This window comes from Malurus melanocephalus, unplaced genomic scaffold (assembly GCF_030028575.1).
Source record: "Malurus melanocephalus ecotype Western Australia unplaced genomic scaffold, MMel_1.1 scaffold_991, whole genome shotgun sequence".
Taxonomy (NCBI): domain Eukaryota; kingdom Metazoa; phylum Chordata; class Aves; order Passeriformes; family Maluridae; genus Malurus; species Malurus melanocephalus.
In genome coordinates this window covers 70702-94426 of record NW_026624223.1, presented here as the reverse complement: position 1 = coordinate 94426, position 23725 = coordinate 70702, and the positions used below count along the sequence as shown (strand labels likewise).

At 40.0% G+C, this 23725-nt stretch overlaps 1 protein-coding gene across 1 annotated transcript in view; it reads right to left on the bottom strand.

Annotated features, from left to right (window-relative positions):
- Window positions 1-7359: 7359 nt before the first annotated feature.
- ITGA2 (integrin subunit alpha 2) overlaps window positions 7360-23725 on the bottom strand; it is a 66288-nt gene continuing 49922 nt past the window's right edge. Inside the window, exons 19-30 of the mRNA XM_057386548.1 lie at window positions 23103-23185; window positions 22164-22305; window positions 20495-20587; window positions 19394-19470; window positions 19212-19295; window positions 16066-16168; window positions 15161-15271; window positions 14616-14720; window positions 14147-14260; window positions 11920-12009; window positions 8497-8613; window positions 7360-7749 (exon numbers count right to left, since the gene is read on the bottom strand). Of these exons, the coding sequence (XP_057242531.1) occupies window positions 7660-7749; window positions 8497-8613; window positions 11920-12009; window positions 14147-14260; window positions 14616-14720; window positions 15161-15271; window positions 16066-16168; window positions 19212-19295; window positions 19394-19470; window positions 20495-20587; window positions 22164-22305; window positions 23103-23185 (1209 nt within the window). The 3' untranslated portion in view covers window positions 7360-7659. The remainder of the gene's footprint in view (window positions 7750-8496; window positions 8614-11919; window positions 12010-14146; window positions 14261-14615; window positions 14721-15160; window positions 15272-16065; window positions 16169-19211; window positions 19296-19393; window positions 19471-20494; window positions 20588-22163; window positions 22306-23102; window positions 23186-23725) is intronic.

The window sequence follows — 23725 nt, the reverse complement described above, 5'->3', positions numbered from 1 at the left end:
CGTGGATCAAATGGATCAAAACTAATCCTGGGGAGAAAGACTTGAGCGTGTTTGTGAAAGAAAAGCTCAATATCAGCTGGCAAGGTGCACTTGGTAGTCCAGAAAAGCTATCTGTGTCCTGGGCTGCATCAAAAGCAGTGGGGCCAGCAGGTCAAAGGATTTGATTCTGCCCCTCTGCTCTGCCCTTAACAGACCCCATCTGGACCACTGCATCCAGCTCTGGAGCCCGCAACACAAGAAGGATGTACATTTGTTGGAATGAGCCCAGAGGAGGGCCACTAAGTTGAGCAGAAGACTAGAACACTTCTCCTGTGAAGACAGGCTAAGTGCTGGGATTGTTCAGCTTGCAGAAGACTCTAGGGMGACCTTATATCACCTTTCAGAATCTAAAGTAGCCTTACAAGAAGTTTGGGGGATATTTTCACCACAGCATGTAGTGATAGGACAAGGGGGAATGGCCTTAAGCAGAAGCGAGAGTAAGTTTTAGATTAGATATTAGGAAGAAATTCTTTACTGTGGGGGTGGTGAGGCACTGGGACAGGCTGTCCAGAGAAAATGTGGATGTGGCATCCCTGGAGGTGTTCAAAGCCAGGCTGGATGGGGCTGTGAGTAACCTGGTGTAGTGGAAGGTGTCCCTGCCCATGGCAGGAGGGTTGCAACTGGATGATCTGTAAGGTCCTTTCCAACCCAAACCAGTCTTTGATGCTGTAAGTATATCACACACTAGTGAAACCTTGGCTGTATATTCCATTTTATTGTGTCTGCAGTAAAACTTGACAAACTGGTAGCTGTACAAAGTAAAATCAGGAAAGTAGGTGATAATCTTTTTCTCCCCCCGGGCTTTCAATCACTTTTAATACTTAGCTAATGTATCTGAATTAAGTAAATCATAATGAAATACACAGCTTCAGGCAGAAAGTTAAACTGTGCTTGTTGACTGACTGATACGCTTTCCTCAGTGGAAGTCAGTCCTTCCTCTGCAGGACAGCAGCTGCTGCTTGCGTGCTTACAGATACACACCCTGCAAACCATGTGGGCCCTATTATCTAGGCAGAGCTGGTCAAGTTCAAGACTGAGTTTTTCTTTGTTTTGGAGGCTGGAGAGAAGCCTTCTGCTGTTTGAATGCCTTTTTTACCGGGAATTATACAGAATCTTTAGCACAGATCACTTCCTCTATGAAGTAATTATTTTTCTCTTTAGAAGAGAAATAAATACATGAACTTTTTCGTATTTGGTGTTCATTTTTCCATGTTCATGTTTACTCTTACCATGCAACTGTGTATTAATTTCACAAAAATAAATGTTTAGCTTGTTCTTCAGTGGATGATTTATAAATAAAATAAAACTTAGTTTTAACTAAGTTTTTAGTGCTTGCATACTAGTGCTGTGCTCTGATACAGAAAAACGGTGGTATTTAGGACAGTTATTTGGGACCCCATGATCAGGGGCAATTCCTGTCTTCCATTAGTGTCTCTTTAGTGCCTTTCTAGTGCTGCAGTCTCCTGGAAGATTTCTCCGGGGTGACCTTAAGTGCACCTTCCCCATCAGCAATGCAGCTGGGAAGGAGGGTGCAGAAGAGAGAATAATTGTGTACTTCCCCACAGTGACCAGGAACAATGAATGGAAGAGATGCTGTACTGAGTCACAGCTGAGTGTTACAATGTGTGTATGCTGCCATAGTAAAAACAATGAAATGTCATTTTGTGTCCCTAGCTGTGCATGAGGCAAGTACTGCTTTGTTCTCAAACAATGATATATCAGTCTTGTGTAACATTGGGTTCTTCAGCTGGCATGTAAAAGAGAAATGTCTGGGAGGGATGGTGTGCTAATTAGAGGTAAAATGTATCTCACTGAAATTTAAGTCCCTCTGAACTCAGTGTTCTGTCTCCCTCTGTAGGGCTACTCTCTCTGCTAGTTTGACTGCCTAAGGCTATGTCGGGAGTGACCTAAAAGTGTTTCCAAATTTCCAGGCCAAGGGATGAATCTCAGCTGTGTCTCACTGTGTGTTAGGAAAAGATGTGGCTGCACATGTCCTGCTGTCCACRTACGCAGAACTACAGTACTGGACAGGGGCTACTCTGTGTTAGGGGTAGAGGTCCATTGAGTGGGATGATAGCTGCAGGTCTGTCCATCTACAAGAAAGTTCCAGCTTTCTGGAAAGAGTCTGTTTCTCTGCTGTTTCTCTGCCTTGTCGATAGRAAAGGGTAATCCACCCCTCCATGAGCCCAGGTGTGTTGAGTTRGTGGCTCTGCTATAGAGGCATGTTCCCAGAAACAAATGCTGGAGACCCAGAGGGTCACCATGTGATTCCTGTAGAGATCTGCCAGATGAGGGCTGTCTGTGGAAGGGAAGTGCATGTCTTCWGAGCAATAATTTGTCCTGAAAAGATGTCTTAGTCTTGGCTGGCAAAATTTGAATACATTCATCCACCCCTTTTGTCTGGCTGAACATCCATATACCAGCATTGATTAATTTTAAGAGTTTCCTTTCCTRGTTTTGAGCATTGTGCTCCACTCTCATGAGAAGCTCAGCCTTATGAATGCGATGAAAACAGTAACTGATGGATTGACATGTAGCAACAGGGCAGGGGAGGAAGGGGTTTGTGTTATAAGGCGCCTACCCAGGAGATGGCAGCCGAGAGATGGCCGAGCGGCAGGAGCCCGCTCAGGTGCTGGCCATGCTGGGAAATACAGGCCCTTGCTTCGACTGTCTCATGAAAAGTGCCACTGTTGCACTCAGGAATGAGGCCTTTAGATTGCTCAACTTTGAACTGGATTCGGGCCTTTCTCTCAGCTCACTTTATGCATATCTGTTCACGTAAGTTGTTGTTTTATAAAGTAGTACATTCATTTGCTGCTCCAGAAACATTAACAAAAAAGAACTGCTAAGTCTAAATTATATTAATTATAAAGAAATTGTATGTTAAGCAGACAGTGCTGGCCTTATCCCCTTAAAATGTTCAGAAAAATAGTCTTGGCCATTAAGTGCCATTAAATATCATCAAGTGTCCTGTGGAGATGATTGAAGAGTGTTCAGAACAGGCTGATGAATATAAATGACCTTAGGCCTATTTTTTGAAAAACGAACACACCGTAAAATTTGATCTTAGCAAGTATTACAAAAATTAGCACCTTAATGTATCATTATAGCAGTTATTTTTTTTTGTAAAGTTCATTTCAACTATTTAAGAGGCAAATACATTTTAAAAACTGCAACCAAATGTTGTGATTGCATGCAAAAAAATGGACCAATTAACTAAGAACAGAAAGGTTGGCTTGAAATACAGGGCTCAACTTTTCTGAAGCTGTGAAAACGTACACTTAATTACTTGCAAAGGCAATAACAAATTAAGGCAGTTAGCTATAGCTTTTGAGATCCATTTTCATAASTTTGTTTTTTTGAGTCTTTCATTTGCAAGCTTTTGCTGTAGCTCAGTTTTGGATGTAAAGCACACCCTAGTGTGCTTTAACCCTCMTCAATAACTCAGCCCCAACCAGCCAGTCAGTCCTCTTTCCCAACAAGGAAAAGAATRGGAAGAGTAAAAGTGAGAAATCTTGTCGGTTRAGATGAAGACAGTTTAATAGAGAAAGTAAAAAGTGACCATGCAAGCAAAGCAAAATGAGTGCATTCACCACTTCCCATCGGCAGGCAGGTTCAGTCATCCCCAGGAAAGCAGAGCTCCGCCATATGTAACAGTGGCTTGGGAAGACAAACACCAAACACGGAGTGTCTCCCCCCTTTCTTCTTCTCCTGGCTTTATGTGCTGAGCTTGATGCCATATGAGATGGGTATTCCCTGTGGTCAATTGCAGGCAGCTGTCCAAGCTGTCCCCTCTCACCCTCCTATGCCCCCCACAGCCTACTCACTGATGGGGTGGCATGAGGGAACAAAAAGGTCTTGAAACTGTGAGCATTGCTTAGTGACAGATAAAACATCCCTGTGTTATCAAGTTTCCAGCATAAATCCAAAACACAGCCCCCTACCAGCTACTGTCAATAAATGTATCCCTATCCCAGTCAAAACCAGCTCATACATAAGTCAGTATATAAGGAATCTGGCTTTTAATTCTGCAAAACACCAAGACTTGGTGAAAGACAGAGTTTTGTGCCTTAAGATTGGGTTCATCTGGTATTGTATTATGGAAGTGTTAAGATTGGTAGCCTACCTGACTGTTTATGTACCACTGTTAAAAGTAYGGACAAGTTAAAAGTGCAGATTAAAAGTTCTGTGACAGCATGTTGTTTTCAGGTGGTAGTTCCTAACAAATTGTCTTCCTATCTTCTTTTTATTTATAGCCAAATTCCTCCCTCTCTTCCTTTGCCACATTGTTCCTGCTGAAAAGTTGAATTTAGCTTTTCCAGCATGTAGCTGAATGTAGCCAGAGCCAGAGTCATGATGTGCTAGTGTTGACCAGTTCTGTAAATTAAGTGCAGAGGGTGGTAGAATGTGGTGTAATTTTAGAYACCAGTGATGATAACCCCATCTTTATAGGAAGGTCTGGCCATGGTAATGTTTTAGCATCATCTATTTARCTAGAGCTTTCCAAATATTTTTCACTAATGTGAACTGGGTTATATTAGAGTACAGCTTACTGCTAGTGTTACACTCCTCACAGTGATCTACAAGACTTCAAATGCAGTTCCTTTATGTACCTAGCAGAGTCATTCCCTTGGGGTTCTTACTCTGTGCTACTGGAACAAAGACATATATGGCTCTATTTAATGCAGGACTTTTTCAGTWGTACTGCTTCTCTTCAGAGTGCTGTTTAAGAAGAAATAAGTCTGAGTTCAGCAGTAGTCTTGGGTTTTATTGCAGTAATGCTGTTAGGCCCTTAGACAGGCCATCACAGTGATACAGTCCCTGCTCCCACAGAGCTTACATGCTAGCTTTTAGAAGTCAACTTTATTATAAACTCTCTTGTACATCCCAAATTTATACATAGGTTCATAWGTATAGAAAAAACCAACGCTGATTTTGGACTTGATTCTAGTACCAGGAAATCAGCAGCTAGAATTCCAGACCAGACTCAGATATAACTTGAGTTTGCTGAAGGTATTGCTGACTTTTTTTGCTGCAAGCACAAACAGAAGTACATGCTGAAGATCAAAATTTCAGAATATTTAAAACATGCTGTTTCAAAAAAGTAAATTTAAAAAAAAAACACCCTTGCACACAATACAAAATATACATAATATTTCCAGTATTATTTGCAGTTGTGCCAACTTAAAAGTGCAATAAACTCACCCATTACAAAAACTGAATTAGCCATTTAAGTATTAATTGTAAAAGAAAAATAAACTAATAACTTGAAGTGGTTAGGATACAAAAACCTTACCCATTGCTATGTTTCCCCTTTATTTTGGGAAAGCAGTATTTTGTCCAGGCTGGGAAGGAGAATCCTGTTGTCCATGTCAAAATATAACCCAGTGAAGACTAGTGAATTGAATCATTGCTACCTGATGGATAAACTGGTAAATCCCCAAAGGAGCTGCATATTGGATATTGACCTGTACCTCCTGCTAAATGCAGAAGAAGGAAATCTGGGTGAATGCCTGAATCTCCCTTGCAGGCAGCACCAGAAATTGAAGATTCTGCCATCTGGTGTATTGTGAAATTCCACCTCTGCTCTGGTGTGCATGGCCATGATTATGTAGGAGCTTTCCACATGTATGGCYGTAAGGGTTATTTTTTTTTCTGCACAAGTTCATATAAGAATTGAGGCAGACAAATTTCTTATCTTTACTTTCAGAGAATTTGCCCTCAAGGTTTATAATTACAAATCAGGAGCTTATTCTTTAGATTTATGCAATTACAATTTTTTCCCCCCAGTTTTTAAATAATTGTTTTGGTCACAGACTCAGCTGATGGTAAGAATCTTGTTTGATAATTGAGATAAGAATCTGAACTGTTTTTCAGAATGTTAAAAAAAAACAACAAAACACCCCAAAACATAGATACAAAATAAATTCAAAGCCCATGTAAAACTGCACTGAGCACAATCCAGCTGTTGCTGCAAATAAAGCTGCTACTTGCCAGAGATGGTTGGCTTTTGACTGATTACCTATTAAAAAAAGATTAAGTAAAATTTCAAATGCGCTGAAGCCTAGCTCCTCAAAAAATAATGGAAACAATCCAGCCTAAGGGGAAAGAAAACATGACTTTGTGTTCTCAATGAGGCACATTTGCATGTTTTACTTTTCAAGTAAATCACCTCAAGTTGGAAACAAATCTCACTTGCATGGCAGCATACACAAGAAAAGCCCACACATCTTCTCTCACTGTCAACTGTAAGCCTAGCTGCCAGCCATGAGAGAGAAAGGCAGCCAAAGGGCCAATTCCCCTGACTCTTACCATTCTTACAGCATGGGCCTTTGTAAGACTGAGCTTTCATTGTAACCAGGCAGCGTAACAGCATGTGACGAACTTGAGGTGTGCAATCAACACAAAGTCACCCAAGTGTTGTGCTTAGATAAGCTCATTCCAGAGCACTACAGTACTTCACTGTATAAAACATAAGTTAACTTCATCAAGACATGAACAGGTGGGACCAAATAAAATGTTACAGGTAAGGAGGTTGTACTAAGCTTTGGTCTTCTGGAGGGCACTGAGATGCTAAAGAAGTAAGTGCAGTAAACATTTTACAGAGTTTAGATCTTCACTATCCCCTTTTGTAACGTGCGTAATTCCTCAGTCAGCTATCCCCTTTAGTTCACTCTATGCTCTTAGTCTTGCAAAATCTTTCAGTACAGAATTAAAGGCAAGGTCTCGACTGTCTTTCCTAYTTATGTCAAAAGCCAAACTGATTTTCAGAGGGACCGAGAGCGTAAAGGCCAGCGTAATGGTAGTGGTAGTGCTTCTCAAGATGAAAACCAGTAATAACATTGCAGAGAACCTGCTGTAAGTGATTATGAAATTCGTATTTTCTTCTCAGGGAGAAAGCATGCAGAAGAGAGTTATACATATTACTTGGCAGTATTTCCCCAAAACAATATCCTTCAGTAATTTAGTTGTGACTTTGGTGCAAGAAATACAAGTGAACTTTTGGAAGACTTTGCCCAACCAGTTTGTCCTGTGGCATGCAGACAAACATCTTCATACACAAGTTTCCAATTTATAGATTGGTTAAAGCAAAGGTTTGCCGGTAGAAATTATTTTTCTAAAACAATAAGGATGGAGCTAGTCAATGAAAAATGACTTTTCTTCTCCTAGTCTGGAAACAGTATTCACCACACATTCATCATCAGCTTAATAGAAAATGTCCTTTAACACATATGGTACTTGTCAACTGAATTACCAACTGATGCTGTTCCACAATAATCTGCAATAAATTTTGTTCTGTTTCACTCTGCAGTGGATTAAGAGAAGGTTGCTGGCACAGTATGTTACTGTATACTTCGGACCTGCCAGTTCTAAGGGTTAAGTTTGTTTGAGAAGCAAAAATTTACAGGAAAAGGCACTATAAATCATTTTTGAAAAAAACAAACTGTCCTGCAGTTACTCTTACAATAGAGTAGAATCTGTAAAATATTTTCATCTATAAAGACATTTTCGTTACAAATGTTTAAATGTTACTAAGCTTTAAGGCACTCCAGCTGAAGAACTGACTGATCAAACTACTGTTGGTGGCTCAGGTCTCCTCTTTATCCATGTAACTCATCTTCAGTCTTTGTCCTTTGTGAGTTCTGCAATTTCATCAACATCTTCTATATCCTGTGTCATTTTCTCATACTGTCTCTTGAAGAAGCCAAGCTGTGAGAAGTATTAAAATAACACCACATTGCAGTCAGTCATTGATAATTAATTTCTCAGCAAAGCTAAATACTGTGATGGTAGACTGCACATGTGTGCATGTCCACACTAGAGAGTTTGATTTGTAGACAATTCCTGCCTMTAAAATGAAAGGAGCTGGGTCCTAAACTCCTGCCTGGAACAACCAAGTGYTAGAACAGCAGTGCTAATTAGCCACTTTTCTCCCTGCCAAGATACAGATACTTCCACAATGCCTTGGTGAGCCAAGAAGCACTTCAAACACCTATGCCCTGGCACACAGAAAAAAATTCCCCTTTGTCTAGGAAACATTTGTAATTTACTTTTTGCCCTTGTTCTTTCTCTGCTCTTCTGCCTGTTCAGTACATATCCTTGGCCRCCTTGCTGGTAATCCCCACCGTTGTCCACTGGGAATATCATGGGTGTTCAGAGCACAGTCTAGGGTATTATGGAAGGAACACACAGTCTCAAAAGGAAAAAAATAAATGCCACAGCCCCTGTTTTGAAAGACTGACGATTCATTTATCATCTTCATGTTTCCAGTTTCTATGATGACCCATTTCATAAACCCTTCTAAAATACATCAAGAGTGTAATGCCAATGCAGTATCATTCATACYACCGAACTGCAGCTGTGGTTTTGTTTAACACTAGAGAAGAGAGATTCCAAAGAAAATAGCCCAAATGTATTTATCCCTTTCTGGTTTTAAGAATATAAATGCCTACTTACTTTCCACAAAACAGCAACCAGTACCAACAGCAAGAGGAGTCCAGCCAATATACTGCCAATCACAACACCTACTGGTACCTCAGCTTTCTCATCTGGCTTCATTATTGTAACTGGGATCTGAAAGCAGAGAGACTGTGTCTTAGGGGTTAATAAAGTAAGATTTGTAAACCAAGGATCAAGAGTGTCTGGACTGCACACGTCCAGGATCAGTGACTGGGACACACCAAGCAATTAACAGCCCTTTCAGTGGTGTCCCAGGGTGCCTGGTTGCACTACCACTGCACACAGCAGTGCCAGCTAAAGACTAGGGGCACTCATCACTCTTGGCCATGCGTAATAGGCATTGAACCAATCTCTCCTGCCAGCTGTCTCTTCATTAACAGGAGGCCTTTCAGAGGCCCCACACACCATCACTGTGTAAACCAGCCATATTCACATGAAGGCGAGCACTAGCCTGGTGTACAGCCCCAGAATCAGAGTCATGCTGGAGAAGCACTACTGTCCACCAAGCGTTGCCTATGGCAGGCAGCTGTAGGAGGCAGTACTAATCCCTGAGGCCAGACACCACCGCATCTGCTGAAATTCCAACCCTCCTGCTGGGCAGGCACCTCTGTCTCCTTTGCCTGCTGCTCCTACCTTGTGTGAAACCACTAACGACTTGACAGATCTTCTCATGTTGATCTGTGTTCTCCTGGGTCAACTGCATGGATTTGCTGCAAGATGTATGGGTCAAACAGGAGCACTTCTAGCACACCAACATTTCCCGAACCACAAGCAATACCAGAGAGCTCCCAGAAGAGCATACAGTGTCTGGAAGTAAGTTTTCAGGTGATACCCTATCTAGCTGGATTAGTTATAACAAAATATATAATTTCATATAACAGAGTTTGTCGGGGAGACATTGCTGTAGTATTTATGAACTGTCAGATTTAATCTTGGAAAGACATGCATTTAGCTGGAAGTTTTTTTCCTTCCTGAAACATGATAAAACAAGTCACACTGGTTTACTTTCTCAGGGTTGCTTGTTAGGTGCATTTGTCTGGAGTAATTTAATCTTAAGCTTTCTGGGAAACTTGCACTGGACTGACATCTCAGTGATTTAAGTCATTTCTGCTGGAAGGCTCCAGTGTTGTGCTAGGTGTGGTTATGTGTATTCATTTCACCAAGGCAGGATTGCTTTGTGTATTTTCTAACTGAATGGCCATAATGATGATTCTAGCAGCTTAACATTTTGTCTCCAGCTGGCAGTCCTTTCCAACTTGGAAAAAATCTGCAGGCTTTTACGTAAAAATACCTAAGCAGCTTCCCCACATAGCATCACAAGGCAATATTCATTCATTTGGCTAAACAACAACCCAGTTCATCCAATGTAAAAAGCCAATTTCCTATATGCAGTTTGCCTACTAATGCTTTCTCCATTAGATTAACAGTGAAGTGGCACTGCTGGAAAGGAAAATTGATGCCTAAGAACAAATTATCTTTCCTGAAGTTAAGTTGTGGTCAATAAGACGTTGTGAAGGGGCTTCACCTCATCTGGTGTCGTATCTGCAACATGGTTCCTTAACTTTCAAAGGAGGATAAGATTTTTTAGGGCCTAATTCACCCCAGTTATTCTCAGGATCATCTTTAAGATGAGATGAACTGCATTTCAGAAATACCTGTTCCTTCCAAGGACCAGGGCATAATGTTTAATTCAGATATTAAACTGAATGAATCCTATCACATCCATCTAAATTAACAAGATAAGCAGGGAAATAAGCTCCGTGTGCTTTTGCACTGTCCTGTTCCCAAGGAGGTGTAAAGGGCAGACTGGGTATTCCTGCTGGCCTGACAAGAATTAAATGYAGTGCTGGGTGCTCACTCCACGAGTCAGACTAACTGCTCCAGGGAGAATGTACCGCCACAATCTGGCACATTTACCAACACTTCTCACAGAGCAATAGGCCACTGAGTAAGGATCAGGCTCCAAGTCACCAAAAGCCACCAAGTCTTTCTCAGGAACTGTGTGGATAACTTCCATGGTCTGTTCGGCTATTGCCTCAAGGTGTATAAATTGCAGCTGCATAAATCGCAGTGTGTAAATGACTAGGAAGGAATTAACTTTTATTGGTCAGATATCATTTGAATAATTAAATTCTAGTTCTCCTGAAATTGCCTGCAGAATTTCCTGAAATTGCCTGCAGAACTTCTGGTAATGTAGATTTGGCAGTACCGTTTTTCAAGTGTGGAAAAATACTTAAGTAATACATGGTTTATGAGCCACTTAAAAAGCCTGTGCAATTACCTGGAATATTTGCATTGTAAAGTAATGACTTTTATCTCCTAATAGAAATAATACCATGCCAAACTGAAGCACTCAGAACACTTCAAACACTGGCATGTAATTTTTCTGCAAAAATGTATTTCCTTTGTTCTTCAAGCACTGGAGGTTTTCCTGATTACAAAATCGTTTATTTAGAGGTTCTTCACAAGAAATAGAGTGATTCATGGGAAACCAATGATTAAAAATGGTATTGTATGATGGTCCTACCACCACAGTGAGATAGATCCATCAGTAACTGTTTTTGTATATATTTATTTGAATTCTCCACTGCCTGTGAATGGGCTAYGCTGCACATTCTTACAGATACTTGACTCATTTACTAATTTGCATTTTGGTTTTTACTACCTTTATTTTATGGATAAAACAGGCTATTAAATCCTTTAAAAATAAATCTGAACTTAGTACTGCAAATGGAGGGGCGTTCCTCTCAAGATAAAGAATAAGATATCTTTTATTACAACAGTACCAAAGTGCTACTGTATTCTTCCAGTAGTTTTTATGTTTATATGTAGCAGACAGAAAGCTTGGGAGCAGAATTCTATACTAATAAAGCAGTGGTTTGGAGACTTCTCTTGAGATTAGCTGTGTCCACATTGTCCATATGATAGCTATTCCAAATGCTAAAAATATTCCACATTMCTTTACAAATGAGATTATTTTCTGGAGACCTTTGCCAAACATTTGTCTAGAAACATCAAACTCTGCACACTTATAGAAGTAAGTAAGACTATAAATCAGATTTGTGAACATGTTTCCCAGAGCTCTTTTATCCATAACAATTAATTCCATTGCAGAAAGAAGTCCAAATTTTGATCTTTTCATGAAGGAAAGCTATACGAATTTCAGAAGTGCCTGACTTTTTCTCATAGTTCTACAATTTATTTAAGGCCTAGAGGTTTTAACTATGCCTGGTTTATATGGCAGTGGGCTGAAATGAAAACATTTTAATAACTTAAGGGAGTTGTATTTAGTCAGAAGGTTACATAGTTCAACATAATCAAATTGCTATGTACTCCTAAAGGACACTGAAAATTTAATACTATCACTTTAATACAGTCAAAGATAAAGAAGTTGAAAAAATATACTTGTGTGTCACTTACAGTTAGGGTATTCTCTCCAATTATAAATAACTCAGGGTCATGTGTATCGATTTTTGCCTCTGCAGAGAGTTGTAATGTCTGGAAAATTAACTGAAAGAGAAAATTAAAACAACTGTAAAGCTGTCATAGGGCAACTCAATTAGAATGTAGATACCCTAAAATGATTCTCTTGCCTTGAAAGGAARACTTCACATCCAGAAAAAAACACAGAAAATTTAAGAATTTTTTTTTTACGTCCATCAAAGTAATAATCCACTTAGCAATCAGTAATCCACTTAGCAATGACACTGGGGAGCTGGCTTTTTTTTTTTTTTTTTCTTTTTTTTTTTTTTTTTTTTTTTTTTTTGCTTAATGTACATTTCAAGCAAAACAGAAGGAATTATTTACATAACCCTTTTTATAGTTATTTTAAAGCTGTCACTGCTGCTAGCAGGGAAGAGATGGGGAAAAATAACAGTGAGAAAAGGAGACAGCAACAGAAGACAGATGGGAATGGCCTTTGACAGAAATGGAAACTGGATGTTCTTTTACTTCCCCCTACCCTCACCTCCATCCAATGCTTCTGTTTTTCCCCATTTATTTTTTCCTATCATCATGTGTTCCTCTCCATGTCTCAAATTCTRACATAGCTCTCAGCTTAAACTGAGAAAAAGACAAAAATCTTAAGCCAATTCCTATTTGAAAAGGGACCTTGTGCCAGATCCCACTTCCCTCTGTGGATGTACTGGGAGGAGAGGGGCTGGCTGTGTAGACACTGACAGTTCACTGCTGCTCTTCTCCTACAGCAGCACGAGGAATGGCCTCGGGTTCATGGGAGCACAGGAGCACTCTCCAGCTGAACCAAAGGCAATGCCTGCTCTGTCATTTTGCCCCCTCAGCCATTTCTCTGAGGCAGGGCCAGGTACCTCTTGCACAGAGGCAGCTGTGGGGCTGCAGCAGCCAACACACACCAATCTGCCTGTCTCTGCAGCGTGAGTATTGCATCCCTGCACTGTGGTCATCTGCCCAGGAGGTGTGTTCTGCACCTARAAGTTTAGAAATACACCTGAGCACTATTCCAAGCATCTCAATTCCTAAACACATKTTTTCTTTGCTTAGCAAGCCTGCTATCCCTTTTTTGGACTATGGCTAATTGCACTAAATAGAAAGGCTAATGATGTGCATTACTGATTGAGTGCTTGCAAGATTATTTGCACTGAATTTTGACAATCAAGCAAAAAATTACGAAGTGGGAGATGCGAGGAGAACTGTGACCYTTGTTCTTTCCCTTCCATTGGCCAGTGGTAAACAAACCATTTCCACTCACTTTTTTTGTGAGTGCRGTAACCTTTTGTTCAGGTCTCCACCTTCTGCATACCTAACAGCATTAACAAATGGTCTTGACCTGATTAGAAAAATACAAACTCTGAAGACAAATGCCTTTTGTCACACACTTCCATAACGCATTTTACAATACCAACCTGACCTTTTCCTTTTAAGAGTTGAATGCTAAAGCTGACAACAGCCCTGCTGTTAAATGTCAATACCTGCCACAAGATTCGCCAGACACACTACGGAGACTGCATCATGTTCCTGACGCATTAGGCAAACCCAGGTCTCCAAGACCATTTGGTTGGTTGCCTAGCTAAGAAGCAAACATGCTCTAACTTCAAAAGTCTGTTAACTCATAATGAGTTATTGCCTGGAGGACACATGGTGATTTAAAATGGAAAGGCTGAGACATTACTGATGGATATTTTAAGCATTCTGTAGGTCTCAATAAAAAAAAACTGTTTCTTTGACACCTACTCTAATAAAAAATCAATTAAAGATGTTTTTCACAGTTTCTATACCAAATAAAACTGGCAGCACTAACAGGGTTTTGGCAATCTGATGTGACTCAAAAATGATCACTATGYAGGCTGTGATGTTCAAAAGCTAAAAGCATGATTATTTTACAGGCTATGATGATACTGTCCTCTGCTGTACTATGATGAGTTTTTTGGAAACTGTAGTTCCCCTAGAATTAATTTAACATATGTAGGAAATGTATTTTTCAGCTGTGAAGATTGCATTATCACAGCAATCTGTTAGTTTCTGTGCTGGACTGAAGTTTTATCAGCTCCTTTATGCAGCTTCACTACTTTCAGATTCAAGTTTTCGATCTGGAAAAACACACAAACCAACTTAAAGTACAGCAAAGTCTTTCTAGATTGTAAAGTCTCTTTACTGAACAGCTTATACTCACAGCAGCAAAGGTTCCATTCCAGATTTGGGTGGACACATTCACAAAGTACTCTCCCTTCATCATAATATGTTCCAATTTGCATATGATGGTACTGCACTTCATGTTCTTACAGTTCTGCCAGGGGAAAGAGCAAGAAGAGGCAACAGCATGCATTAAACATACACATAAAAAAAAATGATTCATTTTTTAAATGTTTTTTTTAATTCCCGTTCATTTAACATATAATTAAAAAATTCTTTGAACATCCAGACTTTTTGCCTTTGCCATTCTGTGCATACAAATTAAGTGCTTGCAGGCTGTGCTAAAGCAGATGCAGTTTCTGTGAGAACACCCATAGACTGAGCTCTCGGTCTGTAAATGATGAATGCCACCCCATCACATTTGAGCTTTCCTCACAAATACAGCAATGGGCTCAGAAGGACAGCGCTGCTTCCCTGTCCTGCTTACTGCAGCCCTGATTCTTACTCACCAGCTCTTTGGAAGCTCTGAAGTTCTCTTTTGTGAAAGATGGAGAATAAGGTCTTTTCCCTATTTGCAGTGGATTTATCTGAGCTTCACAAGTAACACCTTTGGCCTAGGAAAGATGGCAGGAGTGAGACTGGATCATGATAAGCAGGAGTTTATAGTCATCATAATAATATATGTATTTCTGCGATTACATGGTGTCTTGTAAAGGCTAGATTGTGAACTAAGAGAGATTGTATATGGCTTTGGTCAGAAGTAAATGGTATAATATTTTTTTCCCTGTATTGAACTGAAGGGCTTTTCCTCATGTARCAAATTCATTTTTATGATAACTTCCCCAGGAACTTAGAGAACTACCTTATTGAAGAGATCCAGATACTCCACATTTGCTAGGTAATAGGCTAGTGTACTGCTGGCATTGTGGTCCTCCCTGTATGAGGAAGCGACAAGGAGAAAGGCCACGGATTCTCTTAAACTAAGCTCTAATATTGGGGAGATAATTGACGTTTGTTGTACTGATAAACCCCAAAGCACAGTTCAGTTCTATACCTCATCTGTGGTGACTGCAGTTAGGTACATCAGTGGATTGTCTTTGCTGGTCAGTTCTGGAAGATTGATTGTTACAGATGCCATCTTTACTGGAATACTCCCTGCTGTTACCTGCAAAACAAATAACTCAAGAATTAACTCAGGTAGTTATGCTTACATATGCCCAAATTATTTGATATAGCAAGAAAATTAGAAATAATGGATCAGTATGGAATAACTGGACTCCTTTTACATCATTATTTTTTGTACTAGACACTGGGGTAGTAATTTTGTGAATAGCAAAGCAGAAAGCGTACTCTATAGCTCCAGGTTCCTGTCTGTTTTCTTAGCAAAGCTCATATTAACTGCATGAAATATGTTTTGAAAAGCAATATTCTGCCACAGCCAATAGGCCTGTTTAGTCCTTTGGAGTAGCAGTTACAGGAATGGAAATGGAACATAATTTAAGTTTCTTCCACGTTGCATAGTTGGATCTATGTTTTTTCTGCGTTATGTAATAAGTGCTGTGATTTGGCTAGATCTTGCATCAGGTTTGCGCCCTTAACCCTTGCCAAACTTCAAGTTTCAAAGTCCAAGCTTGCAAAGACTTGTTTTTCTTTATCAAGTTGTCAGGAGACTCTGTGAAAAAACAATCTAAGTTGGCCTAAAGTTAAGCATTAACCATCTTCCAAATATGTAAACAGTGCAGGACCAATCCCTCCCCACATTGTGCAAATGTCGTCCTTAACCTTATGAAGACTCTAAGCAATTATGCTATTTGCAATTTTTTTTTCTTACTTGACCTATTCAAAAGCCTCAAAATCAGACAATAAAAGCATGAGTGTTGTTTTTAACTAAGTTTTGGGAGCAGGCTACAGAGGGAGCTAAGGCAACTTCTTGAACCAGAACAAAACACACTTACTAACCTTAACTGAGAAGTTGAACGTGGGGCCAATATCTTCAAAATTATTCACAGTGGAAGGAATGTTATGACCAGAGTATACTTCATAAAAGTTGATGTTGGCAAGCCTAGTTAACAACCATAAAACAATACATTTCAATTTGGCAGCTGCTTTGAAAACATATGTTATTGGATATGCCTTTGTGAAACAGGTCAGAAGTACAGACAGAGAAAAAGTCAATCATTTAGATTGCTGTTTGCATTTTACAAAGTTGATTAAGAAATAATTGAAGCCCAGAGCTGGATCGAGTATGTGCAATTAACACAAGAGAGTTGTATGGGATACAGGCTCTCTTAGGCCTCTAGATCCTGCATTGTTTCAGGGCCATATTGCAAACTTCTTTCCTGGGCACAAATTCCAGCATTCAGCCTTGCAGTCGCCTTCTCCAGAAAAGGCCTCCCTGGCAGTCTCCCTTGGTACATCTGTAACTGGCTGGGTGTGTAAGCACAGGCATTGCCCTGCTTGTATACATGGTACATATCACACAGCCCCCAGTCCTCTCTGGGTCACTTTCTTTACTATTTAGGAGGTTTAAAATCCAGAATTTCCAAAGTACCCAAAGAGTGGTTTCAGCCCAGTGCAGCATGGGATTATAGGTGTGTGATGGAAAGAGAAGGTGCAAGGACCTGTGGGTGCTCAAGGAGCTCAGTCAGTCAGAAYCACGCTCAAAGACAAGGAAAACATCCCTGTGCAATGCATCAGACCTACTGCCTGTTACCTGTGAGCAGCTCCTCTGATAAACCATCATACAACTGTGTCTGCTCTCCATCATTAACTTCCATTAGAAGGCAAATTTGAGCAGTCAAAAAGCAAGCTGGTGAGCGAGTTAACAAGAAACGAGGGCTATTACAACTTCTACATCAGCTCTTCCTGACACACAAGGAATCCATCCTCTTAACTGCTCTCCCTGTTTAATCCGAGTAACAGCAGTGTGTACAATCCCAAATTAACCATGTGCAGTCTCACAGATGTGCTTTCTGATCAGTTGTGGTCCTCCAAACAGCAGTGTGGATCCTTTTTGATCCTCCACTTTCCCCTGTGGGTTATCCTTTCCTTGAAGGGCTTCCTCACAAAGACTTCAAGGAAAACAAAAGTGATACATTTTCTGCTTCCTTACTGTTGAAGACTCCAGTCCTTCCAAGATGCAGTATCAGCTTCCTTGTCCTCTCAGAAGTTTCTGGTAAAATACATTCCTACATCTTCTCCTAGAAACTCAGGAAATTATCCCTAGAAAAACTTTACTTCAGCAAGACTTTTTTCTCAACGCTTGTATTTTAAGGGATTACTTCTTGGCTGTATTACCTGCCTCAAGAATGAACTAGCTCCAGGTAAATATTTCCTAAGCCAAATTATGCCACGGCTTAATATATATTTCATTTAGTTCTTTAAAATTTATTATATCCAGGAATAACTAATCATTTTCTAGCAGCAGGTATTCCTTCATTCCTTGACTTGTATATGAAATTGCATTTTCTCATATTCAGGACATGCATCTGAATTCAAACCCCGGTTTTTCCTCGAATAACTTTTATAGACTTCATTCCTCACTTCTTCTGAAGCATTTAATATCAGTTCATATTTCACAGCTAATTAAATCAGCTGATTCAAGTTTGCACCATCTCAATTTCCTAAGAAGCCTGGCCTCTAGACAGATGYTCCTGCGGTCCCTGCTGCTTCTGACAAGGTCTCAATGAAGCTTCTCAGGAAGCTGAAAGAACTTGCATTGCTGACTCCAATGCTTCTCTGCACTCAAAATAATCCCAAAAATTCTACATGCCACTGGGGCTGGGGCACCTAGGCATGCTGTAGAGCCTCCAAATATTCTAGCACTACTTCTGCAAAGAAGGCTGTAACACTAATCWTCCACACTATGGTCCCTACTCCAGCTCATCTTACACAGCAGCCAACAGTTCTTGTAGCCATGGTGATCTCTGAATATTAATTTCCTGAATCTATTATTGCTGAGCATTTTGAAGCAGCTCCCTCTTTTTCAAATTTCTGTTGTTCTCTGAATAAATACTACTTATTTAATATCAGTTTATATTTACTAATTTTTGAATGMTTTGGGATGCAAAAGCATTTTTTCACCAAGAATTTTTTACAAAGTGCATGAAGTGTAATTATATGTAGTTTTTCCTAAAAACTGAGTACTTGGGAAAGACACATAAATCTTTTCTTTGATGAAAATGAAAATATCCTACCCTGATCTGAGAGTGAAACCAGTGTATTTTTGTTTCAGTTGTAATCTAAGTTAAACTGTAACTGAAATCATTCTTGTTTGGAACAGTAACAGACCAATTACTATTTAAGTGAGTCCCAAATCACCAAGGGTTTCCAGGGCTCAACATGAGAGGTTTCAAAAGCACTATATGAAGRTTGGTCTTAAAAGGATTTTTGTTGGTCTCTCTCCCCCTGCCTGCCCAGCTGCCTCTCCTCACAAACCACTCTTCCCAGGGTAAAGTATCCCTCTTGCAACAGCCCAGCCTTGCATCTACATGGAGAAGAAAGGGCTGGCACTAGGAAGGGAGGGGTAGGTTTGAGCCAGAGTCTGGACGGGAGCATGAGAAAACAGGGAGTCTGCTCCCAATGCTAGTGCAGCTGCAGCAAGGGACAATCTGCCATGCACCTCAGTTTTTAGTTCAAATTATTATCTCAAACTGCTAAAAAACTTATATTTTTGCTCCAAATTCAGCAGATACATTAACAAGGTTTATTTTTCCTTTTGATGTTCTTTTGCTTTGATCATTTAAACTCCAGATTTGATCCCATGTCATTACGTTTGAGCCCAGAAGCTCAACCTTATTATACAGCATAAACTATTTATGTTATCAAAACCACATGCACTGTTTGGCTTTTATATCACTTCTGTTCACAGGAGCATCTGTAACAACAGTCCAGAGGCAAACATGGATCCACAACTTCCATGGTTTTTTACAAGTAAGATTTTGTTGGAAGGACAGAAAAATCTGTTACTACTGGTGGAGARGGAATTTGTTAGGACTTCCAAAACAAGAGCAAAACTTCACTGTATTTTTAGAGTCCTTTCAAGACTGTTACTTCAAGTATCTTGACAAAATGACAATGATTCTTGACATTATTCATATTCATACCTTGTGAAGTGAATTTCTGCATCATACCGCAAAGGAATTGATAAGGTGACCTGGTTGTCTGAATCTTGATGCTCCTTACTTTCACTGTTCATCAAAACACATTTGAGTCAGATGTTATAATGTTGTTTTATACAAATAAGCCTTTAATACCTAACTTACTTTCATATCATTATGTACTTTACCTCCATGCATGAAAACTTAGAACTGCCACATTCTGGAGATTTTTAAGGTTAAAATCAAAACTAATATCGAACGATACCTGTGGAAGAGACAAAGAGAGAAAATGAGTTGGTGCAACATCCAAAGGACCTCCCAACAGACACAGTTATATGTGTGTGCSACAATCTAGAACTGCCCTTTATGTGTGAATTCTCTATAGATTTCTGTGTAATATTTCAGTGATTTCTTAATATTCAGAATTTACTTTTTCTTGCATTCCTCTACAAGCTGGCATTTTTACATAAATATGAGTTTTTTGCATTTTAATAATGCGTACAACTCGCTGCAAGCTGCAACAAAAGATGCTCACAATTCCTTCCTTTTAAACTCTAACACTGATGCAAGCTTTGTATTCACTCTTTTTTCCATTTGTTCCAGCAGGTCCACTTTGAGCAATTCCATTAAAACTCAGAACAAATGTAACATTTTATATATAATTCTTTTTTATTATTCTGCATGCTCCACCACAGAACATCACATTTCTATTCTTTTTTGCAAGTTTCTTATTGCTTCAGTTGATCATGTTAAGAGGCTAGAACCCTGTTTCTGCGCTGCCCTTGAGGAATAAGAGATTCCATAAAACCATGGATATCCTGAGGTTTACAGTATATATGAAAAAACAAGATACACAATTCATCTTAGGGCTGTATGGGCCTTCCACCTCCTCTCAAAACAATGCTGCTTTCTTGGAGAGATGAAATTCACATCGGGTGAGGCAGTCACCCCAGGTTCACACTGCAGGAGGGATTTGATGGGAATTGTGCTCAGTTCTTAGGAGCCTGCACATGATGCTCTATGCTTCCCTGCCCCAACCTTCGCTCTCCAAGAGTTACGTAACTGCAGCAGCATGTGAAAGCTGTGGGTTGTGACAAATGAGGTTTGAGAGCCTTTTTTCCTTTAATCTGGCAGGGAGTCACAAATTTTAACCCCTAGTTTGCTTCTTTTAATGCCTCTGTTGTCAAATATCAGAAACCCTTACCAGTAATAAACACAGAGTTAAGGAAAAACAACAGCAGAAAAGGTTTTGGATATCATTCAAGATTATTTAAACATGCCAGCTGTACCTGTTGTCCTGTTCTGAAAACAGGATAGCTTATTTGGCAAATGACTGTGCTTTGTGCTGTTCCTGTTTGACATGAGACTTCAGTGCCATCACTCTGCAGAGAAAACAGAGAGAAACACCATTTTAGTATCAGGTTTTGATGAAGTAGAGAGGCATGCACCTTCAACAGCATATGTTTTATACTAAGGACTAGTGAAAATACGTTTTATGACAGTAATTCCTACAGATGCAACAGATGGGTGGGACATAGGAGAGACCAGGGGGAAGTCATGAGAAAGGTGGGACAAGGACCCCATGCAATTACTCGTGAGCTGTAATGATGTTGTTAGAACTTTGTGCTGAGTTTGGAAGAAGGAATGCAGGCCAGAATGCACAGGTCAGCTCCAGCATTAATTTCTACAGTCCTTTTTTACAGAACTTTCGCAGACATATTTATACATTCTTAGAGCTGGTTAAGTACTTCCACTGTAGAAGTTAAGAGTGCAAAGGGGAATTCTATCACACTTTCTGTAGGAAAATCTGCAATATGTAAGAATTTGTTTACTACTTTGCAGATGGCTTGTCATCATCCTTGACTCAAAGACAAATTCACAGGCCAGAGCCAGTTATCAATGCTTTGTGAAGAATTTATTAAAAAGTACTGTGTTTTGTAAAAAACATTCCTAGTAGACATTTACCATTCATGAATTGTGCTACAAAACAAAACCCCCGAAAAGACCCATACATACTCAGCTTATGTTTTTCTTCCTGCTTTGAAGCAGGCACATTTTTGGTCCAAACTCCACTTGCACGCTGAAGAGCTATGCAAAAAGGCTTTTAAAGAAAAAGAAAATTCCAGTGTGGTCTTTTGGCAGGAGTGGAATGAACAATTTTGCCACACAACAGGACAGGGAGGTAGAGGGGCACCCGCAGCATTGTGCACAGTACTTTTGCCAGCTCATTGTTCAGAATAATGCTGCTCTTGGGCAGGAATGAATGCTATCCCTTCTTACCCTTCAGTATAGGGATTACTCTAGATTTCACCCCCAGGATTATCATGCACCTCTTCAGTAGCAGCCTGACCATATAAGCCAAGCACTGAATTCTGCATTTCACCCTTCATTAATTGGGAGCAACAATTTAGATTATAGGTATACTGCATTCCCCAAAATAGTATACATAATTTCTYTCTTTCCCCTTTTCTAAAACAAAATTTGCTGGAAGAAGAGCTTCTGCTATAGTGATCATGTCAATCTGATTAACTGTCTAGCTGGAACACATGGCCTTGGCAGTAACACTATTTCTAAATCCAAAGTCTGTGCTTTAAGGATTCATCATCAATGCTACATGTCTGATTTATCAAACACAAATTCCCTGTGGCACAGAAACTGCTTCAGGCATGTTGCTGAGAGTTAAGAAGAAGATGTGGGTGCCAAGGCCTAAAGCGAGAAGATGTCTGAGGTGAGTTCAAACTCGACAAGTTGCCAATTTTTATGCTGAGTTGGCAGTATCTTGTCTTGACCTAAATAAACAGATATGCCACGGGAATAATTTTGGTATCCAAGAAAACAAAYTGGGAGACACACATTCTTTTCTGGAATAGGCACTACTAGAAAGATAAAAAAACATTTCTCTGAGAACCTCAAAAATCAGGGGCAGTAACAGAAACGGTGAGGTTGGGTATCACGCACCGGCAAAGATGATGAAGCAAAAAACAAGTTGTCTGAAAATGTAGCCTGGATTCTGGTGTTATATGCATTTTCCTTTTTATTTCTCAATTTCACATTGAACGTTAGTCTTCTGTTTTTGCTGCTGACAATAAATTGTTGTTTGCTGTCGGAAAATAAAGTCCATTGTTGTAAACAGAGGTACTAGAACAGCTGTGGATCAGGAAAATGTGTTGCCTGTAGCCAACAACAAATAAGCACAGCAAGACATTTCCTACATTCTACACACTTAAATGCTCTGCTCTCTAAACCCCTTGGCGTAATAAATTCTGTGATGGTGTTTACTAAAACCAGATAGAATTGGTGTCTTCTGAAGGCTCAGGACTCTGATTATTTACTGTCAAAGTCTCTTTGCTGAATTTTCAAAGTGTCTACCCTGGTGGGAAGGTGGACAGAATGGGCAGCAGACATGGGCAGCAGCTTCAGGAAAAGGCAGCCCTGTTTCTGTGTACTGGACATGTATGCACACATGTGACATGGACCAGAGCATGTGCCCCAATAGCTGACCACAGCTCCCCCCTGGCACAGCTACTGCAGGATCCTCGCTGCTCCCTGAAGGTGGGACGAAGACAGCTGCTGCTGCTCTTCCACTGTGCTCCCCTTCCCAACAGCAGCCAGTCAGACACCATTTGTCCAATACTCACTATGTCCTCACCTCTAAGGTACCAAAACTTGGGTTGGTCCAAGCTGACAAGAGTTGTGCTTCTGTTTGTGTTGCTATCTTAGCTTTTTCCTTGATTAAGCAGATTAAAATTCCATTGCTTTTTTTTATCCGTGCTGTTCCTAAGCAGATGTTAAACTAGAAGGGCATACTCCTTTAGAAATGAATCCAAAGCCTACAGACAAACTGACTGGTGAAAACTTGACACTGGATCCTAACGCTTCCACTGATTCAGCTCTTACCTGTCATCTGCCTTCTGCTGAACATTCAGGACAAGATCACAGATACAAAGTTCATCTTCACCACAGTCTTTAATAAAAGGAATCTAAGAAAAACAAAAAAATTTCCTTAATGACAGGGCTCAAACTTTAACATTATCTGCAGACACTAGAGTGCAAACACCTTCAAGCTGAAGCACATTCTTGCTTTGCAGATCAGAAAATCCCTCTGAAGTACATTAAAAATTCTTGACACATGAACAAATGAACTGAGCAATGTGTTGCCACATGTCAACTGATCCAAGAATGATACTGACAGGTTACTTTTCACTGACAACAAAGGTGATACAGTCAATTTAGTTTCATCTCTCTTTTACTGTAGAATAAATACACTGACCTAAAATAATTACCATTCTTTTTGCCATCAAGTAGAYGTTCACATCAGCAGTGACATGGCTGAGCTAACATCCTTGTTATGTCACRGTGGCTGACGTGTGCATCATGCACGCAAAGGTATAAAAGGAACCAGGGGACCCCCTCCAGGTGATTTAACTGGAACACCARTTTTCACTTGCATGTTCCTCTTCGGTGTTTGTGAGGGCCACACAATATCGATGTGTCTAAGCCACGCATTTCTGAAGAGTAAA